General features: G+C 37.2%; 1 protein-coding gene across 7 annotated transcripts in view; it reads left to right on the plus strand.

The window, feature by feature from the left end:
- The window catches only part of LCORL (ligand dependent nuclear receptor corepressor like), a 79,108-nt gene extending 58,083 nt beyond the window's left edge, over nucleotides 1-21,025 (plus strand). For 2 of the 7 annotated variants that reach the window (XM_082759262.1, XM_082759265.1), the window contains one exon: nucleotides 2,919-13,230. In XM_082759262.1, coding sequence (XP_082615388.1) covers nucleotides 2,919-7,833 — 4,915 coding nt within the window. In that variant the 3' untranslated portion in view covers nucleotides 7,834-13,230. Of the gene's footprint in view, nucleotides 1-2,918; nucleotides 13,231-20,001 lie in introns of those variants that run through there. The other 5 variants (XM_082759264.1, XM_082759266.1, XM_082759263.1 and 2 more) reach the window with 5 other exon arrangements.
- The last annotated feature ends 3,933 nt before the right edge of the window (nucleotides 21,026-24,958 follow it).

Raw genomic sequence — 24,958 nt, forward strand, 5'->3', positions numbered from 1 at the left:
GCCAGTTCTGGACTCCAGTCGATCATCACTCTGTGGTATTAAATGCCCCTTCCATTACAACTAATGTAATTCCATGCTTGACCTTTGTCTTCAGGGGTTTTGTACACGAAAGGTATTGGGGGAGCAGCGTGTATTGCTCCCTTCCCCTCTCAACTCCTCCATTTCCTATCCACTCTCACTGGCCACCTATTTTTGTGTCTGTTGTAGGAAGTGTAAGGCAGCTCTGTGAAGGAAGGATGCAGCTGTGAAATAGCTCATCCTTCTGTGCCATTAATGCTAAAGTCCTTTGTCCCAAAGAGAGTCTTAACTGCTGTGTGACAACACAAATTTAAAGGGCTACAGGGAGCCCTTTCAATTTTATTGAAAAGCTATTAAAGGAGTTTGTCTAAATATATGGACATCTCTACACAGAGAGACTCTCTCTTGAAAGAAAAAGTGTTGCTTTAAAGCTTCAGTGTGTTTGCAGAGTAAACTCTACTCCCAGATGGTGACCATGTCAAGGCTGCTGCATTTTCACAAGCTTCAGAGACCTTTTGGAGTATGGTAGCATTGCCCTAGGTGAAGTTGTCTGTCAGCTTTAGAAACTAACACACACGAAGGGAAAGCAAGTTTTAGTTGTGTTACAGAAGGGTAGGTAGCTAGGAAATAAATCATGTTACGAGAGTGTCCAGTATGTCCGCAGTAACCAGCATATTATTTTTTAATAGATTAATCTCAACATATCAAATTCAGAGCAGTTTTAACTTTGAGAAGGTTTTAGCACTTGGGAAGGTTCTTCTGCCAGTGAGCATATATGAAGTAGCAATTGCTTACATTCTGGATACAAGCAGTCTCCATTAAAATATCTCCAGTGAAACATCATTAGACAGAGCTTGCAAGCCTGGAAAGACACAGACATCTGTTTAGAGATTTGTCCATAAAATCTGTACAGTAGCCATCAGGTAGCAAATTGTTACATAGCAAAAGGACTGTGATTTACAAACAAAATACTGAAGACCTGGTGCTTGGGGTGTTTTTTGGTTTGGTTTGTTTTGTTGTTTTTTTTCTCTTTAGCCTTTTGATACATTATTTCATTAAAGTCATGGTGGGGAGGGCAATTATTTTTTATCCATAATTGTATTACTAGAATAAGCTTTGTTTTTCCCAAGTATAGTGATGCAGTTCAACACCTCGTGACTCCAGAGAAATAACATTCTGACTCTTCCCAGTGCAGGGGTGTTTCAAAAATAGTTAAAACCTGACATAACATGCCCTTGAATCATGTTTTTATTTTGAATTGCAAGTGCAAAGAGGGTTTTAGTCTTTTTATGTCTCCAATTTAAATATAATCACAATTTCAATTGGTAGCATCACAATTATCTTAGGCTTTTGAGTTAGCAGTAGAACCTAATGATTGATTTTCAATATATTCCATTTCATACTAAATATTGCAGAGGAAGGAAAGAACACAGGGGATTATTAAGCATAGTTGGCTGTTTTCAAACTCTAAACATTAAAATCCACATGGGGCATTAAAAATACGAATTTGTGTGTATAACTTCCAGAAAGAAACCTGAAGCTAAAAGTTACTATTGATGTTAATTACATTGGGTATGAGCTAACAAAAAAATAGGTAACTTTTTAATAAATATATTCCATTTTAAATATGTATGTTCCTTGTTCAGCACAATTGTAAACTAACCAAAATGAAGGTTTTCTGAAGTACAGGCTTAAATGCAAAAAGTTACATAAGATAATATTAGGACAAAAAGTTAGTGTCATGTTCAGAGTTTGGTGATATGTTTAAACAATACATACTTTTCTAAAACAGAATTCTTCTAATACTTTCTGCTCATGCAATTGGTTTCAGTAAAACATTTGAATTAGATGGTAACTATCTGGTGATAGTTGCTATCCAGTGTAAGGAATTTGTATTTAATTGAAGAACTATCTGTATTAATTTCTACCATGGAAATTTTTCAGCTTTTCAATATAAATGATTGATTAGGTAAGTAGTTACATTAGTTTTAATAATTTATGAGAAATGAATTAAATAGTTAAGGTAGTATTTCATCAGTGATTTTATTTTGAGTTAATATCTTTGAGAAAACTGCTCGGAAGTCTTTCTTAGATATAGACCTACCCTATATTTGAGATTTAATGGATATTAATCTTTGACACAGCAGTTTCATATTCCAGTGGTGATTATCTCTGTTTCTGTATAAGGAAACTGTGTGTGCGTGTGTATATGTTTGTGTAATATATTGCAATGAAGAGCCTGTGATGCACCACTGTAATTTATTTAAAAAACAGAAGGGAAGCTTGTATCTGAAAAGAACCGTAACAGTAGCAAATGTCTATTTTAAAAATTCTTTGTGAGCCTATTAAGTGTTCCTGAAGGAAAAAAAGTGTCTTTGAGAGGATCTTAAATGAGTATCCTAAGAGCAGTCAATACACTTTGGTGTACATCTTAGGAGGTATCTCAGGAGAGATGGATCCATTCTTGCCTTCACAAGCTTGAATTGTGACCTTATGCAAGTCATTTACCCTCCCTCTCAGTTTGTGCAATGGCAGTAAAAAATAAGCCCCCCAGGTTCATGGTGAGGTTTTACTTCATTAATGACCAAGACAATTTGAAATATGAGGAAGCTAACATTACTGTAATTACATTTAGATATGAGAAGCTGTTTTTAGAACTATTCTTTTTGTCCCTTAGTTTCTTTCTGATTATTCTTCTTCTTATGGTAGGATTACCACTGCTATATACAAAATGCACATCATTTCTAGTAAAACTTGCAAATTTGAGTGAACTGTGCAAATAGAACAGAACTGTTTGGCAGACTTCAGGTTTTTAGTCTTGAGCTTAGCCATTGTAACAAACATTAGATATGGTGTTTTACTGTAATTTATGTTTTGTTTTGATTTGTTTTCATTTTCAGTTCAAGCTCAACAGCTGATGCAAATTCAGAGGAAACAACTAGTTTGGAAAAAGGAAAATCAGCATTAAACAAAGTTTTGGAAACTTTTTGTTCATATCACTGGCAACAGACTTTGGCTATGTTAAAATTTCTAATACAAGATGAAAATGTTCCTATAGCTTGCAGTTGCACGCAAACACATTTGGTCCACTCTGAAACTCCCAGTTCCCTTACTGAAGAGGATGTTCACGTTTCATTTTGCAATTGCAATGGACATGTGCTGACAAAAAGGTGCTGTTTACGAAATCAAAGACCAAACACTTGTTTACCACCTCTATCTGTTTGTGTTAAAGATTTCCATTCTTTGTCATGCCAAGCTGTAGCAATTGGATGTATTAAGACAATGGTGAACAAAGCATGTAGTTCTCATAAGTATTGTGCTGAACAATTGCAAAATTCTAACAGGCATTCTGCAAAAGCAGCAGCATGTACGTCTTCAACTAAGGACTGTGACCTGTTAAACAGCATTAAAAATTCAAATAGATCTCGCAGCCCATCACCACCTCCCCTGTCACCTGTACAGAGTAAAGAATTTGAACTATCAGAAGGATCAGGCATAGATTTTCCAAGTTTAGATAACAACAAGCTTGAAATATCCATCAACCAGCCTCCATCCCTCTTGCCAGCTGAAAGTAGCAATGAAGAATTTGAATATGAAGGTAAAACATGCAGAGGAAAACTGGCTGAATACTCAGATGGAACACTGCAATCAACAGATCAAGAAGGCAAAAATTATATAAATTCTGAGAAGGTTGAGAACAGTGAACATTATGCCATTTTTCAAGATTTAATGGACCGTATTAATGAAAAGTTAAAATCAATAGACACTACAGACATAGCAACAAATCTTGTAAAGTTTTCTAATAGTGACAGGGCACCAGAAAATGATGTAAAATTAGGAGACTTCATAACCTCCCTTTTGCATAACGCTAAGGCAAGTGATTATAGTTTTATGGAATTACTTCGCCAACATGATAAACAAATGGAAAATAAAATTATCCAAACAAGATTCCGCAAGCGTCAGGAAACGTTATTTGCAATGTATAATTCTCCTGATTCACCATTCATTCGGCGACAGTCTTTGCAAATCAAGAGGCAGCTTGCAAGCCTTGATGAAACACTTGTAAGAAAAAAGTCGATTTCTGATAGAAATGCAAGAAAATCTACAAAGACTTTTGATAAGATATACCCAAACAAAAGACACGGTTTTACAGTGATAGAAGATAAAGCTTTACAATGTCTTGAAAGTAATCCACGTATGAATTGCCAAACCAAACCAATGTGCTTTCCAATACACCAAACAGAGTCTTTCAAACTACCTCTTAATAATTTTCAAACCAGCCCTGACTTTCTACTTCTTTCAGAAGACAGAGCTATTGCCGCCAACCAGGCTAAATTTGCAAAAACACAAGGAGATAGTGAAAGCCTAAAAGAGTCTGATCAGATTCCTCAGGAGGAGGAAAGCAATGAAATCCCAGGCAGAACTAAACGCAACATTGTGCCTCCTGGATGGTATTCTGTGTATGTAACAAACAATATTGTATTTAGGAAATCATCTGATGCAAAAAAGTCTTTAGAAGGTTTGGAAAATATGGAAATAAATAAAGATGTTCATGCTGACAGGTGCAGTGACATAAATATAAGCAAAATTGTGAGAGACACAAATCTGCAAGTTGTTGTAGAGCGTTTAGAAGATACAATAAACTTAGCTAAAAAGACTAACAGCTCATGGTTGGATGCTTACAAAATAAGCCAAAAATTAAAAGATAATGCCTATGAACAGATTATCAACCCACTTGCTAGAAGAGGTTTACCTTTCAGTCTGAGTGAAACTGGATACACAGGACAAAGCTTCCTTCCACATTCACATGTGCCAAGCAGCAGTAAAACTAAAACTGTGTGTGTGACGACAAACAAACAAGAGATGGCTATAGATCAAGAAATTAATGACTGCCTTTTGAAGTCTCTGACCTTTGATTCATCCAGTTCTAATTCCAATAATGAGAACTCACGTACAATTTCTGAAGCTGGGGAGATCTCATCTCCCTTAAGCTACTCAAGTCCTATTAAGCTTATGTTCGTCTCAGAGGTTAATAGTAGTGAAGGAGTCAAATACACTTTGACGTCTGCAACTGCATCTTCTAAAGGAAACACAGATATTTGTTTATTTCAGGGGCATGCGAACACTGTGTTAGACAAACAGACCACAAAGGATATTTCTCATGCAGTCTGTGACAAGGATTTTGATTGCAAAGAGAATGATACCAAGGAGGAATCAAACTGTGCTTATGCAGAAGAAATTACAAACTTATGTGCAGTTGTTCAAACTAACTTAAATGACTCAAAGCAAAATGAAATTGTGGAGAAATCAAACAGTAGCAGTGAATCAGTTTTAAAAAGAAAGCCTGGTAGACCAAAGAAAATAGGTCCTCAAGTTGTTAAGCAGGTTAAGAGACCTATTGGGCGGCCTCCAAAACCAAAAATAGACGTAACTGAAAATACAGAACATAGACCTGCACTTAACAGTGATGGTAAAAGTACCAAATCAGATGCAGCAGTCACGGAAGACGTTAACAGCAACAAAAATATTACTGTGACGGTTGTTTTTGGAAGGTCGAGAAGAACTAAAAGATACGTTTCTGAAGGTAATCCAAATGTCATCAGCACTCTGTCCACAAAACACGTTGATTTCAATGTTGCCAATGACCACAGCAAAGTGCGGCATAGCACAGAAAATGAAAATGCTTTGAGTGAAATAGTAAAAGCCTTACAGAAGCCTTCTACTGAAAATGAGGTCTCTGGTTATGACTATGTTAGACCTATCAAGAGTAACCTAGCATCACCACACCCTTGCAGCAATATTATACGGCCAATTAAGAAACCCTTAACCACCGTTCGAAAGCCCGGTAGGCCAGCAAAAGTAAAAATCTCTGGTATATCCGTGACCATTAATAGATTTTCACCTCAGGAAAGAAAAGTGAGTATTAGCAACTGTTTGCCTCCTTTACAACAGCAGAATGTGTTAGAAAAAAACATACCACAGGAGAGAAACAATCAACTGTGCAATAATATGGGTCAAGTAAAGAGCATGCAGAAAGATTCTAGAGAAGATGGATCAAACAACATTATTACGACAGTGTCAAGGAAACGTGAAATTCCATTAAGACATTCTGTTAGAGACAGAAAACCTTCACTGCATTTTTTACATTCATTAGCATCCTCTAGTGCGTTTACTTGTAGAAGTGCCTTGTTACATAAGTCTTATAAGCTCCATTTGAGAAAAGCTAAAGATCAAAAGGAAAGACGTAGGCAATCAAATCAGAGCACCACATCCAAAGATACCTCAGAAATGCGAAATTCAGGAAGTGCAAAAAAGGATCTTAAGGATGGCGAATTTGGGCCCATTAATGAAGTATCATCGGATCCCATCTTTTCATCGAAGCCTTCTCTCAGGTGGTGGGCTACTTCCACTTCAAGTGACACGTTGATGGAAGAACTAAATAATAGATTTGAACAGATAACTAATACCTGGTTGCGAGTGGGGGGAAATGAGTTTGATAAATGTGTGTGTGAAAACAGGGATCCCGTTGAACAGGACTGTAACACTGAAATGTCAAACCCTTTAGACTCCTGCCTTGTAGAACTTGAAACATCACCTATAAAAATGCTTTTTCAGAAAAAGTGTAATATGAATGAGCTCTGCACCTGGTTTATGCAAACTACAGAAACGCAGTCTCTCTCTCTAGTGAGAAAGGCAAATGCTCGCAATCCTTTAGAAGTAGTTAGTACTAGAGAGATAAAGGTGGAAACTAAGCAATCTGACCTTAGTACTTGCCCTTTCAGAAAGCACTTTAAAAAGTTTGCACTATCCTCTCCTTCAAAACCAGCAGGGAAACTACAGATATTACATAACATGGTGAGGTCTCCAGTCTTAAGCATGAAAAGTAATTTTACATTAGCCAGATTAAAAAGAAATGACTTTAAGAAGTTACAGCATGATAGGTGGGGACAAACAAAAAAAAAGCTGTATAACCAGGCTCCTGGAGGCTGGAAATCAAAAAGGAAAAATTTACAGTTCTTTTGCCAAAGCCAGTTGTTTAAAAGTACAAGTGGGGAAAGCAATGATGGAATGCCCAAGCTCCAGGAAAAAAACACGGTAGAAATGCAGCCCACTCAGACTTTGGTAGAATCTCAGAGTAGCCTCTTGCCAACTGAAAATGAAGCCAGAGATGCATTTGTTCAACAGATGATGGGATCTTCTGACTTTAACCCACATCCCGGTTTAGCAAATATACTATATAAGTCACATGCAGAGACAAATGGAACAATTTGTTGCCAGCAAAATGGTAGAAAAGAACAAAGCCAAGATAAACTGTTTCAGAATACATGGAAAGCCAAAACCTTTAAAGATTGTAGAATATTTCTGAGAAAAATCAACCATATTGAGCAGCACAATTCATTTAAGTTAAATAATGTCATTTATTCTCCTGAAGCTGTTGAAAGTAAAAGCCATCTGGCCTATTTGGAAGAAAAAAGACATCCTCTTTTAAGGTCCCATTCTACTAAGCAAAATGCATTAAAGAAACAAGAAAATGAAATGGAAACATCTAAAGGATCTAATTCATCTAAAGTGACTGAAAGGCTGGATGACCAGTTTCACAGCAGAAAATTAAGTAGTGGTGTAAGCCATGATGATATTCCTGCTGGTAGTTCTGAAGTTGTTATCAGAATAAACAAAAGAAAAAGTCCACAATGGGAGACCACTGATACAAATGTAAGAAAAAGGCATAAGAGACAATCATGCAATAGTGGACAAATGGCAACTTATTACCCAAAGTGCCAAGTAGGTAAGTTCCTGTTCCCCCCTTCACCTTAAAATGCAATCTTAAAGAATTAGAGAGGTCAAGCAACTAAGCACTTTGGATTTATTTTTTATTTTTTATTGCATGATAATCATTTTAATTTCAGAGAAGTAATTAAACATAGCATCAGAATAACGCAGAAAGTGCAAATTTAACACATACAGAATATTTTACACTAATTTTTCAGCTACAATAGGTGAGTTACATTGTGTTATGGCTATAGCATGCCAAGATGAAAGAAAAATGCTAACTGAGACGGTCCAGAGAGGCAACAGATCAAGTTCTGACATTTCTGAAGTCAGTGGCAGCTGGTTATTGATTTTAAAATGAGCAGAATTTCAAAATGAACAGAATTTCATTCCATGGTGTAGTTACTCATACTGTGAGGAAGGGTAAACTATAAAATTAAGTAGAAATTTAGTTTATTAACCAACAGAGTTGTTTAAAAACAAAGCAGAACATTTTTGTCATGTCATGATTTCTAATGTAAATCTGTAATGGTTTTGTAATGAAATAGTAGAAAATAGTACTATGTACTTCTGAGAAGTATTCATTCAGAGATCCGTTTTAGTATCCATTCGATGCCAAATGAAATCTGCTGACTCTAAAGGGTTTGTGCATTGAATCCTTACAGAACAATTTCAAATACAAAATTACTCTAGTCAATCTCAATATACAGTTACCATGCTAAATGCATTTGTTTGACATGGTTTTAGGCTAGTGTGAAATTAAATCCATTTTTAAAGCTAGATATTTATAATACATTGTTATGCAACTGTGATCTCAGAAAGGCCATAATTTTACTTACAAAGAGGGTACACTTGTGAAATTATTTCTTCTCTTGGGTGAAGAGATCTCCTTAAACAGAAGTCTCAACTCATTTCAATAAAATAAGTAAGGTGTTAAGTACTCACCAAAGTAGAGGAGTTCTGCATAAGGAATTAAATTACTGCAGGAATACTCATTTTTAGAAACAAAACTGTATTAGCTACTCAGATTATATTGCCCAAAGGATAAAAAAACTATTCAAAACAGAGCAAAATCTTATGTACCCCTTTGTATTTTATATTGTAGAAAACTATCCCTGATAATAAACTGAAGTATTAATTTAAGTTGTAATATAAACAATATTATGGCTCTTGTATACTTCATTTCTTTTGTGCTTTATGTAATATATACAATTCTTCATATTAAGCTCATTCAGTGTAACCATTCAGCGCTTTTCCAAGGTACAGAGATTTTTTTACATTTAAGCTATTGTTTTGTATTTTAATTCACTGACTTGGGGTCAAACTCAACATTAAAAAAAAAAATGTTTTTAAGAAGTTCAAACCTTGACACAAGATTGCTATAAAAAAGCCAGAACTAGAGAAGGAAGGGTAACATCTATGTTTGTTTGTTTGTTTTTGCAAATGAAGAAAGAGCTCTCTCATACTTCTTTTTCTTTCATAATTTTGACTGTAGCCAAGAAAATTTTGCATTCAATTTATATTTATCTTTATACTGTTTCTTGCTATAGCAATGTAAGACCTATTACTGTGATATGGTCTCATATTAGTTTTAATTGGGACTCAATTTTATTTACCTGATAACTTTCCTCCCTTAGTTTTGGATCATTAGGAAATCTGATAACTATTTTACATTATTTCATTTACAATTTTTTTTTTTATTATTTTCCTTCTTACTCATAGTTTCTCATAATAATTGTTGTCTTTAGAAAGGATATAACAGAAAGGTCATTGATTAAGGAAATGTTAAAAGATAAATGATGATTCTGGAGCTTTCTCCATGCTTGTAACCCCAAATCTTTTTTCAGCGTACTCTTGCAGCATAGAAAAGGATGTCTTGTTTAAGCATGTTGATTCAACATTGTGTACTGTCTGCACTAGCCAAGGAAATCATATAAATATTTTTAGTCTACCATGTAAGTTACTGGCTAAAAAAGAAAGAACAGCTGTGCATGCATGTGTTTTCAAACATCGTTCTTGCATCTAGAAGTTTAATGCACATGAAAACATCATTATTCATTCATATGTTCTCTGGATTGTATTTTTGTTGATGTGGTACCATAATTTATATCGTTGTTCTGTTGCCATGCTTGAAATGTTCTTATGGTGACACAGTCAATATTTAAAGTTTTTCTTCACATTTTACTGATCTTGGTGTCTTATGAAATATTCCTGAAAGAGGGAGGTATTGTGATGCTGTTTTATTATGAAGCATTGTGGCAAGTAGGCAGAATGTTGTCAAATTTTTGTGTATACCTGATATTTGTTAGAATATGCAAGTGGAATAAAGTCAGTCAAGTTCTTACAGCTCAAGGTGGTACCAAGCAACTAGGACTAGTCACACAGTCAATACAGCAACAGAAAACAAATAATCCCTTTTTCACATTATCTGTTTTATTCAAGGTAAGGTGGATGGGTAGACACATTGGTCTGTATGTTGTATGTTACTACTCAACTTCTGAACTGTTGCTTCAACAGTGCATTTGATGTGTTGAGGGAAGTTCCCTTTTACCGTAGATATGGGTTATGATTATTTAAATTACTTTCTTTAAGAATGTTGAAACATTATTACTGTCCATGGTGGCAAAGAAAATTATATAAAAAAAACTTTTAGGAAAGCATTTGTTTCTTCCCATGAGGGTGGTTCAGACCACACTCACATACCCTGGAGACAGTCAAGCTAAAATAAGAAAAACTATTATCCAACAATAAAATGGAACACAATAAAAGACTTACCATGTAGTGAAAATATTTTTAAAATTACTTCAGAGGGTGTGGATTTATCAGAGTATCGGAGACATAAAGAAGACTGTGGACCTGCCACAGGAGCAGGCAGTACTGCGTTTGGATGACACAATATCCATGTCTGCATACCTTTTGTGTAAAGTTGGAACTCACATAGAAAAGCTTTTAAAATGACTTCTGATCAGCTGGAGCTAGGATATTGTCTTCATTTATTTTTCAGTTTCTTCACATTTTTTAGCAAGTCTTCCCAGCTTTCCCTTTCATGAAGGAGCACATTCTACACTCCTAACATGGAACCAATTTTAAATATTAGATGAGGTAAAATGCAAAAGAGACACATTGAAAAGGTCATTAAGTCTGCTGATCTCAAGCAATCCTCTTAACAGCCATATCTTAGCTCTTCCTTGAAGGCTTTTCATCAGAAGTACTTGGCTTCAGGATGTTTCACCTGTGATGCAGATGGACATTTTCCTAACTGTAACTGCCGGACAGGAAGTTACTTTTTCACACAGCCATAAAACAAAGTAAGCAAATTGATTGAAAACAGAATAAAATAGTGAAAAGAACAACTGTTCTCAGTAAGTGGACTATTTTTAATGCAGAAGTATAAAAGCAGAAATGTAGACTTGATATATAGCTGACTACACGTGTATAATAAATCCTGACTCGTTTAATGAACCTCATGGTCTCTGCCTCATTCCCCTGGTCCAGCACCAGCAGGTCTCCTACCACCACCCGATGCTCTGGTGGGCTTCACACGGTGGGATTGCACCTGTCACATGCAATGACATAGCCTGTCCTGCCCCTCTGTGAAAAAGAAATAAGATTTTGGCCATATTTTAAGAACAGCATTTTTCATATCATAAGGCATCGGCTTCTTATTTCCGAGCTGTATGTCTTTTCCAAAGCAGGTGTATCGGTAGAGTTATCTTCCTAGCTCCATGCTTTTCGGCCAGCAGCTTTGGACACTTCAGAGTTCTAGAAAAGTTACTGTTTCTGCTCTTGTGGAACAGGTCTAGAAACAATTTATGTTCCTCTTTCCATTTTTAATTAACTGAAGGAAGGAAGGGGACCCTTTTCTGATGATTTCTCACGTGTTCTGGACATCTGTCATGAGGTTGTTCCTCAGTATTCTTTGCAGTACAAATAATGGTATCTATCACTTTATTAAGAAGATGTAAATCTATCTAGAGAGAAACTTCATGCTTTATGGGATCTAGACTTGTTTTCTGTATTCTTTTGATAGTTCTTTTGGTCAGTCTGACAGGTTTCATTGTCTTGCTCTTTCAGCAGTCAAAACTCACCTGACTTCTGTCTGCATTCAGCTTCATCCCTCACCACAAATGAAATCTAGACAGTTATTTAACATTTATTCAGCTCACCCACTCTCCATCCTCTTACGTAATGCTACGTGCTCCTTTTGGTCTCCCCTTTCCAGCAGATGTGTAAGGGATCTGTGCTTCTGTCCTACGACACGGTGTATGTCTGTAAGCAGGGCAAGCACCTTAACTTTGCTCTAGATCTTTCTTTAGTGATGACCATCGTTAGATTTACCTACCAGTAGAAATTGCTCTAACACTAGCTTAGGGTTTAGAATCCCTTCAAGAGCATAAGCCTATGCATTTCTACTTGGTTTTGAATGTTTTATATCAGTTGCACATTGTCAAGCCATGAGTGAGTAATAGGGCAACATTCTTTTTTTTTTTTTTTTTTCCTTTCCCAAACAGCTCTTACATAAGTAAGTGCTCTTATTTTTTGTTCTCACTTTGCAGCTCAGGGTAGAATATTTCTAAATAGTGGCCCTCATAAGCAAATGAGACTTCCACATTTCATATTAAAATACATGCACATGGAGAGGATAAGATGCTTAGGGAAGTCAGTCTCTTCAGAAGGATGTTGTCACAAGTTCCTCTTATCCTCTTATAAACAAGAGAGTATATTTGGCATTTTACTGATAACGGCTTGCCATCCATGTTGTGTATTTCAAACCATTAAAATCTTGATTAGTTGCTTCAAATAAAGGATTATTTTCCTGTATATGAAATGGAAGCCTAACAGAAAAAAAAAATCCTGAAGCTGTAAGAATACCATATGACATTTTTTTAATCCAAAAAAATAGTCTCTTGCTCACTTAGATGGTGCTTTTTTATCTTGGTGACATGTTTGTGACATTTGAAATGGAGGCTAAATTTGGGGAAAAAGTCAGTACTTAAAGATAGATTTCCGTGTTCTTATTGGGGAATTCAGCATAAATTTCAAAGCACTCAGTAACAATTGTTTGTTTCTTAAATTTAAGAAATTTATTTACAATGCAAGTAAAGATTTAAGAGCTATGCTTAAGGTATCAATTCTTAAAATTTTGGTCATGTTGATTACTTGTATTTCTAGTTTAAAATTGAGAGGTGTGTTTCAAAAATACTCTTCTTTTGTATATTTTGCTCCTGAAACATATATCAGTTCACTATTCACATCTGTTTTAAAATTTATGTAGTAGCAATCTCAGGAAAGGAAATTACTTCTTATTTGCAAATTATTGTTTGACCTTCCTGAATTCAGAAATCTGGTGGCTATAAGACACATGGGGACTGTCTCATCATATTTCTGAGATGATCTTCCTCCATATCTGCATTTGTAAAGAAAAAAAAAAAAAAAAAGAAATTGAGATTTATCCAGCTCATATGACAAGATTTACATAGCTGCATTCATTGCATTCATCGTGATACTGAGGTTGTGGTGCGCTCTGTTTTCTGAGAAGAGCCTGAATCAGCATCTTTAGTTCTGTACCTCCAACATTAACCTTTTCTTAAACTTGTTCAAATGCATTTTGTAATTAAGAATAAGTGGAATAAAAATAGCAAAGCCATTTTTTTTTTCTGTTATAGCATGTTTCTAAGGAGAACTCAGCACTATTCATTGCACATTTTTTTGTTGCTTATTTAATTGATTTGTATGCTGCTAGCTTTTAGTAATGCATAGAAATTTAGTTTTCTTTCATGCAAGAGACAGACTTGTTTCACAGCAGTGCCTCCATATTAAGAATGAATTATGTTCCTCATGAAATTAATGATGCTTCTTTTCAACTGTTAGATTACTGAACTGTTAGCTGTTTTTTTGTTTCCAAGATTTTTGAAAGCAGTATGCTTGAAAGATTAAAGATCACAGAACTCTTTTTTTAAAAAAGTTTTAATACTATCACTAATAAAATATTGTTGACAATTTATCAAACTTTTAGTTATATTTCTTGTATATTTCCTATGTATTTCATTCCCATTTCCTTCCTTTTTATGTAACCTTCCTTTCTTCTGGACACATTTTTTTCTCTCAGACCAAGAAAACATTTTCTGAGTTAGTGTGAAAAGCAGAAGAAACTTTTCCACCATAATTTCAGTTTGTTACTATGACTGATTCTGACTTCTCGCCCTATTTTTTTTGACTCTGTTCACCCCCTGTGTTCCTTATGGTCTTGTTTACTGTTCTATTTTTCATAGTACCCCAGCTGTGTTCAATACAATATCTAATATCTCATATCTAATTTTTGAAAGAGTCCCTGAATATTGGTTATCCCCTCCCGAATACCTTTGATCTAGTTGGGTATGCCATCTCTTTCCAGGGCACTTCTTTCTCACATACTAGCAAGTATGATTCCATCCATTCACCTCAAAAATATTATTTCTTATTCCAACAAGAACCCGTTTGATAAATAGAAATGAGGCATAAAAAGCTTACTTTGTAGCTTTCTTTGCTACTGCATTTTGGCATTGTGTAAAGATGAGTATAAGTTTCATAGACAATAAATCTGACTGTGCATGCTTGATTTGCCTTTATTTCAATGTATGTTGCATTAGCAAACCAATCCCTGCTTTCAAGCATGCCAAGGCTACTGTCATCAGTGTAGCATTTAACCTGTATGAGTTCTAATATTTTCCTTTTCTGGGAGATCTTCAAGTGGTTTATACGTAGAAAATCATTTACGCTGCTCAAGTTTTACTACTTCCACTCAGTCTTTTTGAAACCTCTCTGTAAAAGCCTCAAATCAGTGCTGTGTGTCAAGAATGCACATTTGCTTTCCAAGTTACAAATTTTCACATCATTAATGATGTTTTGATTAACAAGTTCAGTTTGCAGAATTTGTGTCAGACAGGAGGGAAAAAAACAAACAGTTTGAGGTAGCTCAGCTAGTTGGGAAGGAGACATTTTTTAGCAGTGAAATGAATGTTGCAAAAGATTTAGAGAAACATAACCCTGCGATGACACTTTCGTAGTCATTTTACAGAATACAAATGCACAACATCTGATGGTAATTTCGTCAGCTGTAAAGGCTGAGGAGGCACCATAACAGTTATCCCCATGCCTGCTTTTTCTGTGTGGCCTTGGTACCTAGAAAACAGGGTAACGCAACAAAAGTATGCGCTTCAGCTAAACGGATTTTCTCAACTTTGTCATTTTCATACAAAGGTGTGACAGTCCTGTTTTTCTTGAGGAACGCAGTTACAAACTGCATAAAAATAAAAAGCTCAAAGAATATTATTTTCTTTTCATGCTTGGCAGCCTATCAACTTATACAGAATTGCTCTCTAAACCTACTATTAAAAGTCAGTTTTTCTATTATTGTAACTGGATGATTTGGGTAAAGCTAAAGTAACAAAAGCAAAACTTCAGAAAGAAATATTTGTATTCAAGTAGTTTTAAATGGAAGCGTGGAGAAGAATCAAAAAGATCTTTAGATCTTCAAGCATAGGAAGGCCCCTTGTTTCCTTTAGTAGAAGATTGAATTCAAGGACTTTCCTATTTAATTTATTTTACTTTAATGATAGGAAGGAAATTTAGTGGGGAAAAAGAATCCTTTTTAGGTCCCAGCAGGCCTGGACACTTGACCACATACAGGCTTGCCTGCTTAGCTACGGCAGACAAGATAGGACTTTGGAGTCTATCAGCATTAATCTCATTTGGTTGCTATGAGTTGTTAGAATAACATCGCCAATTGCTCTTCTCCAACACTGTTGAGAGACAGCAAATTCAGAGGTGATTAGTGGTGGTGACTTGGAAACACAGCCTTAGTGATCCCTCATCCTCAGCGCTGTCAGCAGCATCCAGCTGTGCAGAGTCAAAAAAAAGTCATACAAATGAACATTCTGAACTGAGCAATGGTACAGCACTCCCTGAGCAGTTAGAGTGCAAGGGCAGATACAGAGTAGTGTAATAAAAGTGAAAAAAAAGAGGCTGAATTTTCAAGAACTGTCGCTATTCTTTAAATACTCTTTATGTGAGATACCAAAGAGTGTTTTCTTCTTTTTCATTGGGTTTTTAGCACTGTGGACTATGACAAATCCACTAGGGAAAGCAGAACTATCAAATGTGCCATCACTGGGATTTGTTTTCCATACTACAGAAGCACCTGTATCCGACTTCCAAAAATTGCGTGCATGGTATCTGCTTGACTGAGCCAGTGACAAATGAACAAATCAAAAACAGATAATTGCTATAATAGAAAACAGATGTCTTCAGAATTTTAACCTTTTTAGAGACTGCCATTTAAGATCAGTAAAATGCCTGTTTTTGTCAAGGCATTTCATTTCAAGAAGTTAAAGAGAGCTCCATCCTCTTCCCAGGGCAAGCCTTGGGAGTGGAGAGCACTAGAAGGCTGTAGAGGAGCCAGCCTCCAAGCTCTACCAAAATAGGCCTCATGGCTTCTGGTAGCACCAGGCTGTAATCTGCAGTTCCTCCTAGCGGAAGGGTGGCTGTACAAAGCACCTGTTTGCACTAGGAACGCTTAATGCACACCACACCTTTCACAAGTAGAATGGGATAAAAATCTAGAGTAGAACATACTGATCAATCTGGCTGGGGAAATTCAGCTGCTTATATTTAATTTTAGTCCATAATTACATTCTTTTATTTTAAAAGTACAATTGAAATACACTATTGGCATAGTTTTTATTACATCAACAACTAGAAAATAAATCACAACAGATAAAAGAAAACCAAAAGCACAATGAAAGACTAGGCTCATGGTGGTTAAAAAATATATTAATGCAGATCTCTAACCTTGCTTTTTTCCACTTTGCCTTTATTAATGTTAAAATTTCCTAAAATACTGAAGCTTTTTATGTTGATGTTACCTATAGTGGGGAAATGAAAAAGATGTTGATTTAACATCTTTCTACTCCTGTTTTTAAGCATTCCCCTGAAATTCCCAACACTTGAGTTTCCTGTTATTCCATAAAAAGCAAATTACCAGCATGTCCTTCAGGTCTAGTTTTGCAAAGTTACATGTATTTGTGCCTCATGTACAGAAACCTGTGAAAAACTAGATTAAAAATACATATTGGAACATGTCAGTCTGATCAGTTTTCAAATCATTTCTTTCAGTTGTTCCTCAAGAGCAGATAGTCTGCCACAATAGCTTTCTTCCAGGGTTTGATATTTTTTTTCAGTCAGCCATGAATCCATAGTCATAAACAATTCCTATCCTCTAGAGAAATAAAAACAATTAGCTCCTAGCAATAGAGTTAATTTTGTTATCTTTCAGTCAATGGAGTATCAAAATACTTTCCCTAATACTTGAAGTAGGAGCTTAAATGAATGTTTGTTAAGATTTAAAATGAATGTATGTTAAGATTTAAACAGGCAACATACGTGTTCAGAATGAAACGCATAGGTTTTCTTTGAGGAAGGGAATGGAAACTCCATTAAATGGACTAGAGATTTAAGACCAGGGTCTTTTGTGCTTATGTAATGTAGGCAGGGCAGGACATTGATCATAGCTGTAGGCGTTGTGAACATTACTTGGTAAACAGCAGGACAGCCCCTCTAAGAATGCCCCTCTAGCTCTTCACATTGTGATTTGTGGTTCAATCTAATGGCAAAGAATTATGTTCATAATTACACCAAATCCTAGTGTAGTTGTATTGTCTGGTTGGAAAACAGAGCATCCTTACTCAGTACAATTCCTACCTTCTGGAGGAAAGTAACATGCTAAATCACAGAAAAAGCCCAAACCTTTGTCATTTTCTATCTGGCATTTGCCCAGCATTAAACAAGGTTTACATATCTACTGCTTTAAAGACAGTGCAAACTTTGCTCTTTAAAGCATTTTGCATTTATATCCTACTTCACAGAATCATAGATCATCCCAAGTTGGAAGGGACCCACAAGGATAATCAAGTCCGGCTCCTGGCTCCACACAGGGCCACCCAAAAAACAGACCATGTGTCTGAGAGCGTTGTCCAAATGCTTCTTGAACTGCAGCAGGCTCAGTGCCACGACCACAGCCCTGGGAAGCCTGTCCCAGTGCCCAACCACCCTCTGGGTGCAGAACCTTCTCCTAACACCCAGCCTGACCCTCCCCTGTCCCAGCTCCATGCCATTCCCTCGGGTCCTGTCACTGTCCCCAGAGAGCAGAGCTCAGCGCCTGCCCCTCCGCTCCCCTTGTGAGGGAGCTGCAGGCCGCCATGAGGCCTCCCCTCAGCCTGCTCTGCTCTGGGCTGAACAAACTAAGGGACCTTCATATGTCTTCCCCACCAGACCCTTCCCCATCATCGTACCCCTCTTTGGACACTCTCTAATAGCTTCATGTCCTTCTTATGCTGTGTTGCCCAAAACCACACACACAGTACTTCAGATGAGGCCGCACCAGCGCAGAGGAGAGCAGGACAACCCCTTCCCTCAACTGGCTGGCAGTGCCATGCCTGAGGTACCTCAGGGTAGTGTTGGCCCTTCTGGCTGCCAGGGCACGCTGCTGGCTCATGTTCAACTTGCCATCAATCAGAACCCCCAGATCCCTTTCTGTGGGGCTGCTCTCCAGCCTCTCATCCCCCAGTCTGTATGCACAGCCAGGATTGCCCCGTCCCAGGTGCAGAATCCAGCACTTGCTCCTGTAGAACTTCATTCAACTGGTGATTGCCCAACACTCTAGCTTGCAATTTCTAGACTCCCAAGGCATTTGTGTGCCTTCCAGCTAACCAAAACAACAACAAAAAATAATAGCTCCAGCACTATGACTTCATCGAGCAGTTGACTATTTCTGTTCACTGCTAAGAGCAAGTGAAAAGCACACAAGGAGCAGGGGGGACAAAAGCAGCAAGTCAGAAGTCAGCCCTAGCACCATCTCGTATATGCTTCATCCCATGGTCCTGAGAAGAGGCTTGAGCTTTCCTGAAAGTAAGCAAGGACAATGGTTCAAACTTTTAGAAGCTGTAAATTCAAGAAGTTAACCTTACAGACTAGTCATCTGTCACCCCCACCTGCATGCCGTTTCCTATTGGAAAGAAAAGATCAGAGCAACAAAAGCATGTACAAACCAGAAAAATTGAATAAATAGAGTGCAAAGGCAAAAACACGACTAAAGATATCACAGAAGAATAAGGACACAATGAAATACTTGTTGGAGAAGCACTTGTTGGAGAAGCAGTACCCCCTGTTACGGAGGACTAGAAACAGGGGTTGGTAAATCAGTGGTGCCATGCCTGTTCCACGCCATGTCACAGAGGCACATAACATTCCAGAGAGCTTGCATAAGAACTTAGAAGCATGAAAGTTGTGTTTCAGTGATCTGTGAAAAGTAATGAATTGTCACTTCAGCGGTTACACTCACTGTTGTTCCCTCTCGCCCTGAAGTAAGAAAAAGTTTAAATCAGTCGGTAGTGTAACACAAACCAATACATTTTAGGTTATACTCTTGTATACTGTATTCATTCACCCATGTTATAAGCAATTTTGCATGTCTTCAAATGTACAACAAAACTAATTGTATATTTATATAATCAGTCGGTGTAACCACAGTGAACACTAGACTTCAGCAGATTCGGTCCTTGATAATCTGCGCTTAAGTCCTGTGGGAGACCTGGCTTCCTGAAATACAAGAAGTTAGGGGAGATTCTTGCTGCTAAGACCACTGTAATAGGAGAAACTGGGTGCAGATAGCATGATCACCACCTCCTAACCTTTTCCTACCTTCTATCACTTACTCTCCTAGAACTGAAGAAAAGTTACCTCTATATTAGTCTTCTTATGGCTGTACTAACTCTATGCCATAAAGAAAAAAAAAAATTACTTCTTGGATGGTTCCTATTTTGTGGTTTTACTTTGTGGAACCTGAATTAAGTAAGGTCAGACTGCAGACCACTCTTCCTGTGCAGAGGAATGGCGGTAGCAGGAGACTGACCCAATACAGTCTGTGCACACCAGCAAGGCCAGCTGCTTCTATGTAAACATCCCTTCAGCCTTTGCCACATGGAGAGCCGAGCACAGGTCAGGTTCAGTTGGTGTTTCTGGAACACACTGCAATAAAACAAAACCAAAAACCAGTATACACAACCTGCCACCACCTCACCTTGTCTCTTATCAGTTTGCTTGTTTGCATAGAGAGGAAAGTGTACTAAACTTTTTCTCATTTTTTCCCCTCTCCCACCCCCACTTCTTTTCTGACAGCACGCTACAAGTGAAAGTCTCTGAGCCGCAGAATTCAATAGATGCGAACACAGAAAATGAACATTTGAAGTCCATAAAGATGTGCCTTAATCAGCCCACTGAGTGGAATCTGAGTTTTTCAGCAGCATCTCTCGCCAGCTGTAAAGTTTTTAACCAAAATCTCAAAACTGATGAGAACAAATAGATTGCAGCTGTTCTTGCACTATTATTTTGTACATTGTTCTTTTTTTTTTTCTGCTGAATAATAAGCATTTATTACATTGATCTTGAAATGATCTTGTGTGATTTGGCTTTATATTACTATTAGCATTATTCATTTTGATGTACTTTTTTTTTTTAAATATGAAGTTTCACATCATGGGATTCTTGCAGTACAAATTTACATCAGAATCAGATGTTCCCCTTTAATAGTATTGTGATTTTTCTATGTTCTTTAAGTTTAATTATTTCCCAATTTTATTTTTGTGCACGAAAGTTAATATATTATGTAATTTGTGGCATAGGTCACCATGTAAAGATTTATGGTAATAATTCAAACAAATCTGTAACAGGTGGAGACCGACTACCTCGAAGCAAAGCAGTAAAGAGAAGGTAAATTACCCGAGATCTCCCTTCATCATAAATGGATTGAAATGTATCAAACAACTAGTTTGTTTCTGCAGTATGCTTTCATCATCATTTATCTTGAGAACTTTTGTGTGACAGTGTTTAATGACCGTAATGTCTAAAAGAAAGGCCAACCTTGCAGGAGAATCTCGAATGATTGTCATTCAACTAATCTGTATCTGCACTTTTTGAGGTTTCTGCTAAATGGTCTTTCTTCCCCTTTTGTTTTTATGAATTTATGCCTGACACCAATTAAAATGGATGTAAATGCTCTTCCTATTTCATTTTTTCCTTGTACTTTGGAAATTCAATGTAAACAACAAAATTTTAAACTCAGAGAAATAGTAAATGGTTGTAGCTGTAGCTGTAGCATTGTAGACATTCCATGCCTAAATCAGCTTTAGCAAGGTTCATGTACTTCATTCATCAAAACTTTCTTAATAATAGAGCTATAACAAGAGTGTTAGAATAAAACCATACAATCTATTTCGCTTTTCTGGAGTCATACATTCAATAGCTAGAGTAGAGGGTTTTTAATTCATTAAGTTGTCTGTCCTTGCAAAGAACAAATTTTCCAGAAGGGCAATTCCTTGGAAGACACTATTTATAAATCAAACATTACAAGGACTCATTTAAAATTATCATCTTAATAAAATGAAGATGCAAAATGAAGATGCACACTTCACAGAAGTGTGTTAGCTTGCAGATGCAATCCAGACTTACTGGAATTCAAATGCAGACTTACTGGAATTCAAAACGATCTTAAGTTCTCACAAGGATGCTGAGGCACCCAGAAGTCAGACAATGCAGAGTGAACATTCATCGTCACACCACACTAAGAGGGTCTCCATGTACCTTAACTATTTAATGTATTTGAATGCTATTAGGCAAGAGAGCCAAAAGAGAATTCAGCTTCCTGAGAAAGAGGCACTGAAGCTGACTTCAGTGGAGCACCACCAAAGCACAGTGAACAAAAAGGAAGGTAAAAGCCATCTTATAAGCAGTGCAACTAATGCAGCCTTGTCCTTGCTCATGTGCCTGATGGAAGAGGTGCCATATAGGTTTTCTCATATCAAAGACCAAGTACATACCAAAACTTCTCCCTCACCTTGGAGGTGTCTCACCTCCAAGTAGTTGCCTATTTCCATAAACTTGTAAAAAATACGGATCCCTTCCTCTGTGTCAAACTGAGTTTCAATTGACTGCTGAGTTCACAAGTTTTCAGGTAGGAATCGGATAGAGACATAACACAAGCTCACTTACAACTTCCTACAGCAAGGCAAGAAGCAGCAAAGCTATAGAGAAGTGTTCTTGGTACAGCACTCGCGCTTCATCCTGAGATGTGAATGGCCAAAGGAAATTCTCACCAGGAGAAAAACGTTTTAGGTTTTAGAGACTTTGTAGAGGCAAGCAAACAAAAGCTAGCATAGGATAATCTACATTAGTAGCTTATTTCAAGTTTGACAATGAAAAACCACTGCTAATGTATCATCATTTAGAGTGGAACCAAGTCCTCTGGACTGGATCTAGTTTGGGTTATGCATGCTGAACATCCTGTTGTGTTTAGCCAGCAAAAGGATGCACAGTACATGGTTTAAAGCAACAGAGAGGCTGGAGTTGGGTTTGTTAAGTCAGAATATCTTAGGAATTAAAATTTTATTCCTTGGTCGAGCAGCCAGAAAGTAAGGTACTTTCACCTCATAGAATTAAAGAAAAGGCAGCAACAGTGTATTATTCTTCCTAGCTAAAAATACTAAGACATTTCACCGCAGGTAATAAGATACTTCCAGACTTGCCTCTTTATCACCTGCTACATACACCCCATTTCATTTAAATAGTTTTCTCAGAAATACAGCTGCATACATTTAAACCTTGGTTATTGCTAATAAATAGCTTTGAAAAATGCAACACATCTAATCACGCGATCCTGCAATTAAGCAGCCATCCCTCCTCAGAAGACGATAATTTGTGAGCGTACCATACTTCCTATTGCACTGCAAACCCTTGGCAGGGTGCAGGGCAGGGGAAGAGCCCAGAGAGGGCAGGAAATTAGCTGCCAGTTGCTGTGGAGCTCCCAGCCCTTGGGAGAACCATGGGGTAATTCAGGCAGGTCCATACTGCAAGCACCTAACCAAAGCCATGTCAGCTGTGGGGTCAGACTAGGCTGTTCAGGGTATTGAGCCTGGTCTTGAAAACCTCCTAGGACAGAGTCTGAACAAACTCTATGCAACCGGGTGCACTGCCTGTTCCTCCTTAGACCTGGCCTTCAGCTTATGGCCATTGTTTCTTGTCCTCCCATCATGCAACAAAAAGCCCCAGGTAACTGGGCCCCTCCCAAAGTCTCCAGACTGAACAAACTCCCCAGGTTCTCCTCACAAAGGAAGTGCTCCAGCCCCATTACCAGGTTGAGGGCCTCCACTGGACTCACTCTAGTTTGTCAATGTCTTTCTTCTGTTGCCACCCACCAGTGAAACCATATCCACAGCAGAGACAGCCACTGACTGAGAAGCTTCAGGGAAACCCGATCTTTTAGTGCAGCATTCCTGAAGAGATTCCAGGGACAGAACCTGCATATGTGGCAAGGCACAACAGCACAGCAAGGCAAAACTGAAGGTCTTCAGTTTATTCGGGAAGGCATTCACAAAGAAGCCTTTAAGCATTTTTATTGTTCCTGTTTTTCCTAGAAACTCATTTTAACCAAAATAACAGAAGGGACTACCAGCAGTTGTTGAAAGTGTATTAGTGGCAGAAGAGTGAACTACTCAGAAAGAATACTTTGAGAGAAAATAAAACCAAACCACTAATATTTAAAGTACAAGAGAAACTTTGATTGACAATCAACTGGAAAAATCTAAAAGATATGCTACACCCTTTTGAACTATGTTCAGGCAGCATTCAAGGAGAAAGGCAATATCTCTGATCTCAAGTGGTTGCATGCATGCAAATTCACGCTGGGAACACAATTTGAAAGAAAAGAATTATCAAAAGAGGGAGCTCAAAACTTCAAAATTCAGTTTAAAACGATGAATAAAAATAATTCATCACAGTTACATAAGCCTCTGAATAGCAAATATTGCAGCACAAAAATGTGTCATGGCATGTTGTGGTTTGAAAGATTTCCAACAAAAACTGAAAGGGATGAAAAGCAACACAGTTCTGTCTGTTTTCTATATGCAAACTTTAAAATAGGATAGTAGTTTGGGCACTACACTTTGGAAATGCTACTTTTCACTTCTGTTGTCCCTAAGCCATTTCAGAGAAATACCAAAGATCATAGCAATATATTGATTTATCTTAAACAGAAGTTCCTTAGAAAGCTGTACTTGACATCAGCAGTTGATATGCACATGTTGAGCAATCGACAAGTTTTCTCTGACTGCCTTGGAAATTATCTAAATTATAACACAGAAGGACATGATTGACGGTGTTTCCAAACCAAAACCCTAACATTTCCAGAGTAAATATGCTCAGCCAACAGTGAATATTTGGCACAGTTTGATCTTCTATTGTCTCTGCAAACTTCTGATTTTTCCTTGTCATTAACAAAAAGGTTTTGATCTTCAAAGTTACATACCAATCACAGTTGTCTGCCACTGTAAAGAGATAACATGCAGACTTTAACAAAGTGGTTGTTTTTTTTTTTGTTTTGTTTCTTGTTTTTTTTTTTTTTCTCTTTCCTTATTGGATCTTATTTTGTACCACAAATATTTTTATGCTTTTAGAAAAGCACATCAGTGATTTTATATAACAAGGCCAAAGTCATAGAATCAGAGAATGGTTTGGGTTGGAAGGGACCTTAAAGATCACCCAGTTCCAGCCTCCCTGCTGTGGGCAGGGATACCTCCCACTAGATCAGGTTGCCCAAAGCCCCATCCAGCCTGGCCTTCAGCACTTCCAGGGAGGGAAGTGTCCCCATCTTTCCTGTAGGTCTCCTACAAGGTCAGTAAGAGGCTTCCAGGCTTTGATTTGTAGAATAACAGCTTTACCATATTGACATCATTTAAAAATAAAACAGACATTTATCTCCAGGAAGCAGAATTCACAATTAAGATGAAATCTATTTTTTCTAGACAGTCAGCAGGTACTCAGGCCAGGAACTAAAGAAAGAAGGTGCATTAAAAGCAGGTACATTCAAAAGTGCTGCCATCACACACAACCACTCCAGCTCAAACATTCTGTCTGAATAATGTTAAATATAAAAACAACTTTGAAAAAGTGTAAGTTGGCAACTGTTAAGTACTTACCACAAATAGCAATTTTCATTTGCAGATAAAAAGACGCCTTCTTTTTAAAGTAAAATAAATAAAATCACATTTTGTTCAGGCAATATTTTAATGGTTATTTTATTACA

This window comes from Aythya marila (assembly GCF_965140915.1).
Source record: "Aythya marila genome assembly, chromosome: 4".
Classification (NCBI taxonomy): Eukaryota; Metazoa; Chordata; class Aves; order Anseriformes; family Anatidae; genus Aythya; species Aythya marila.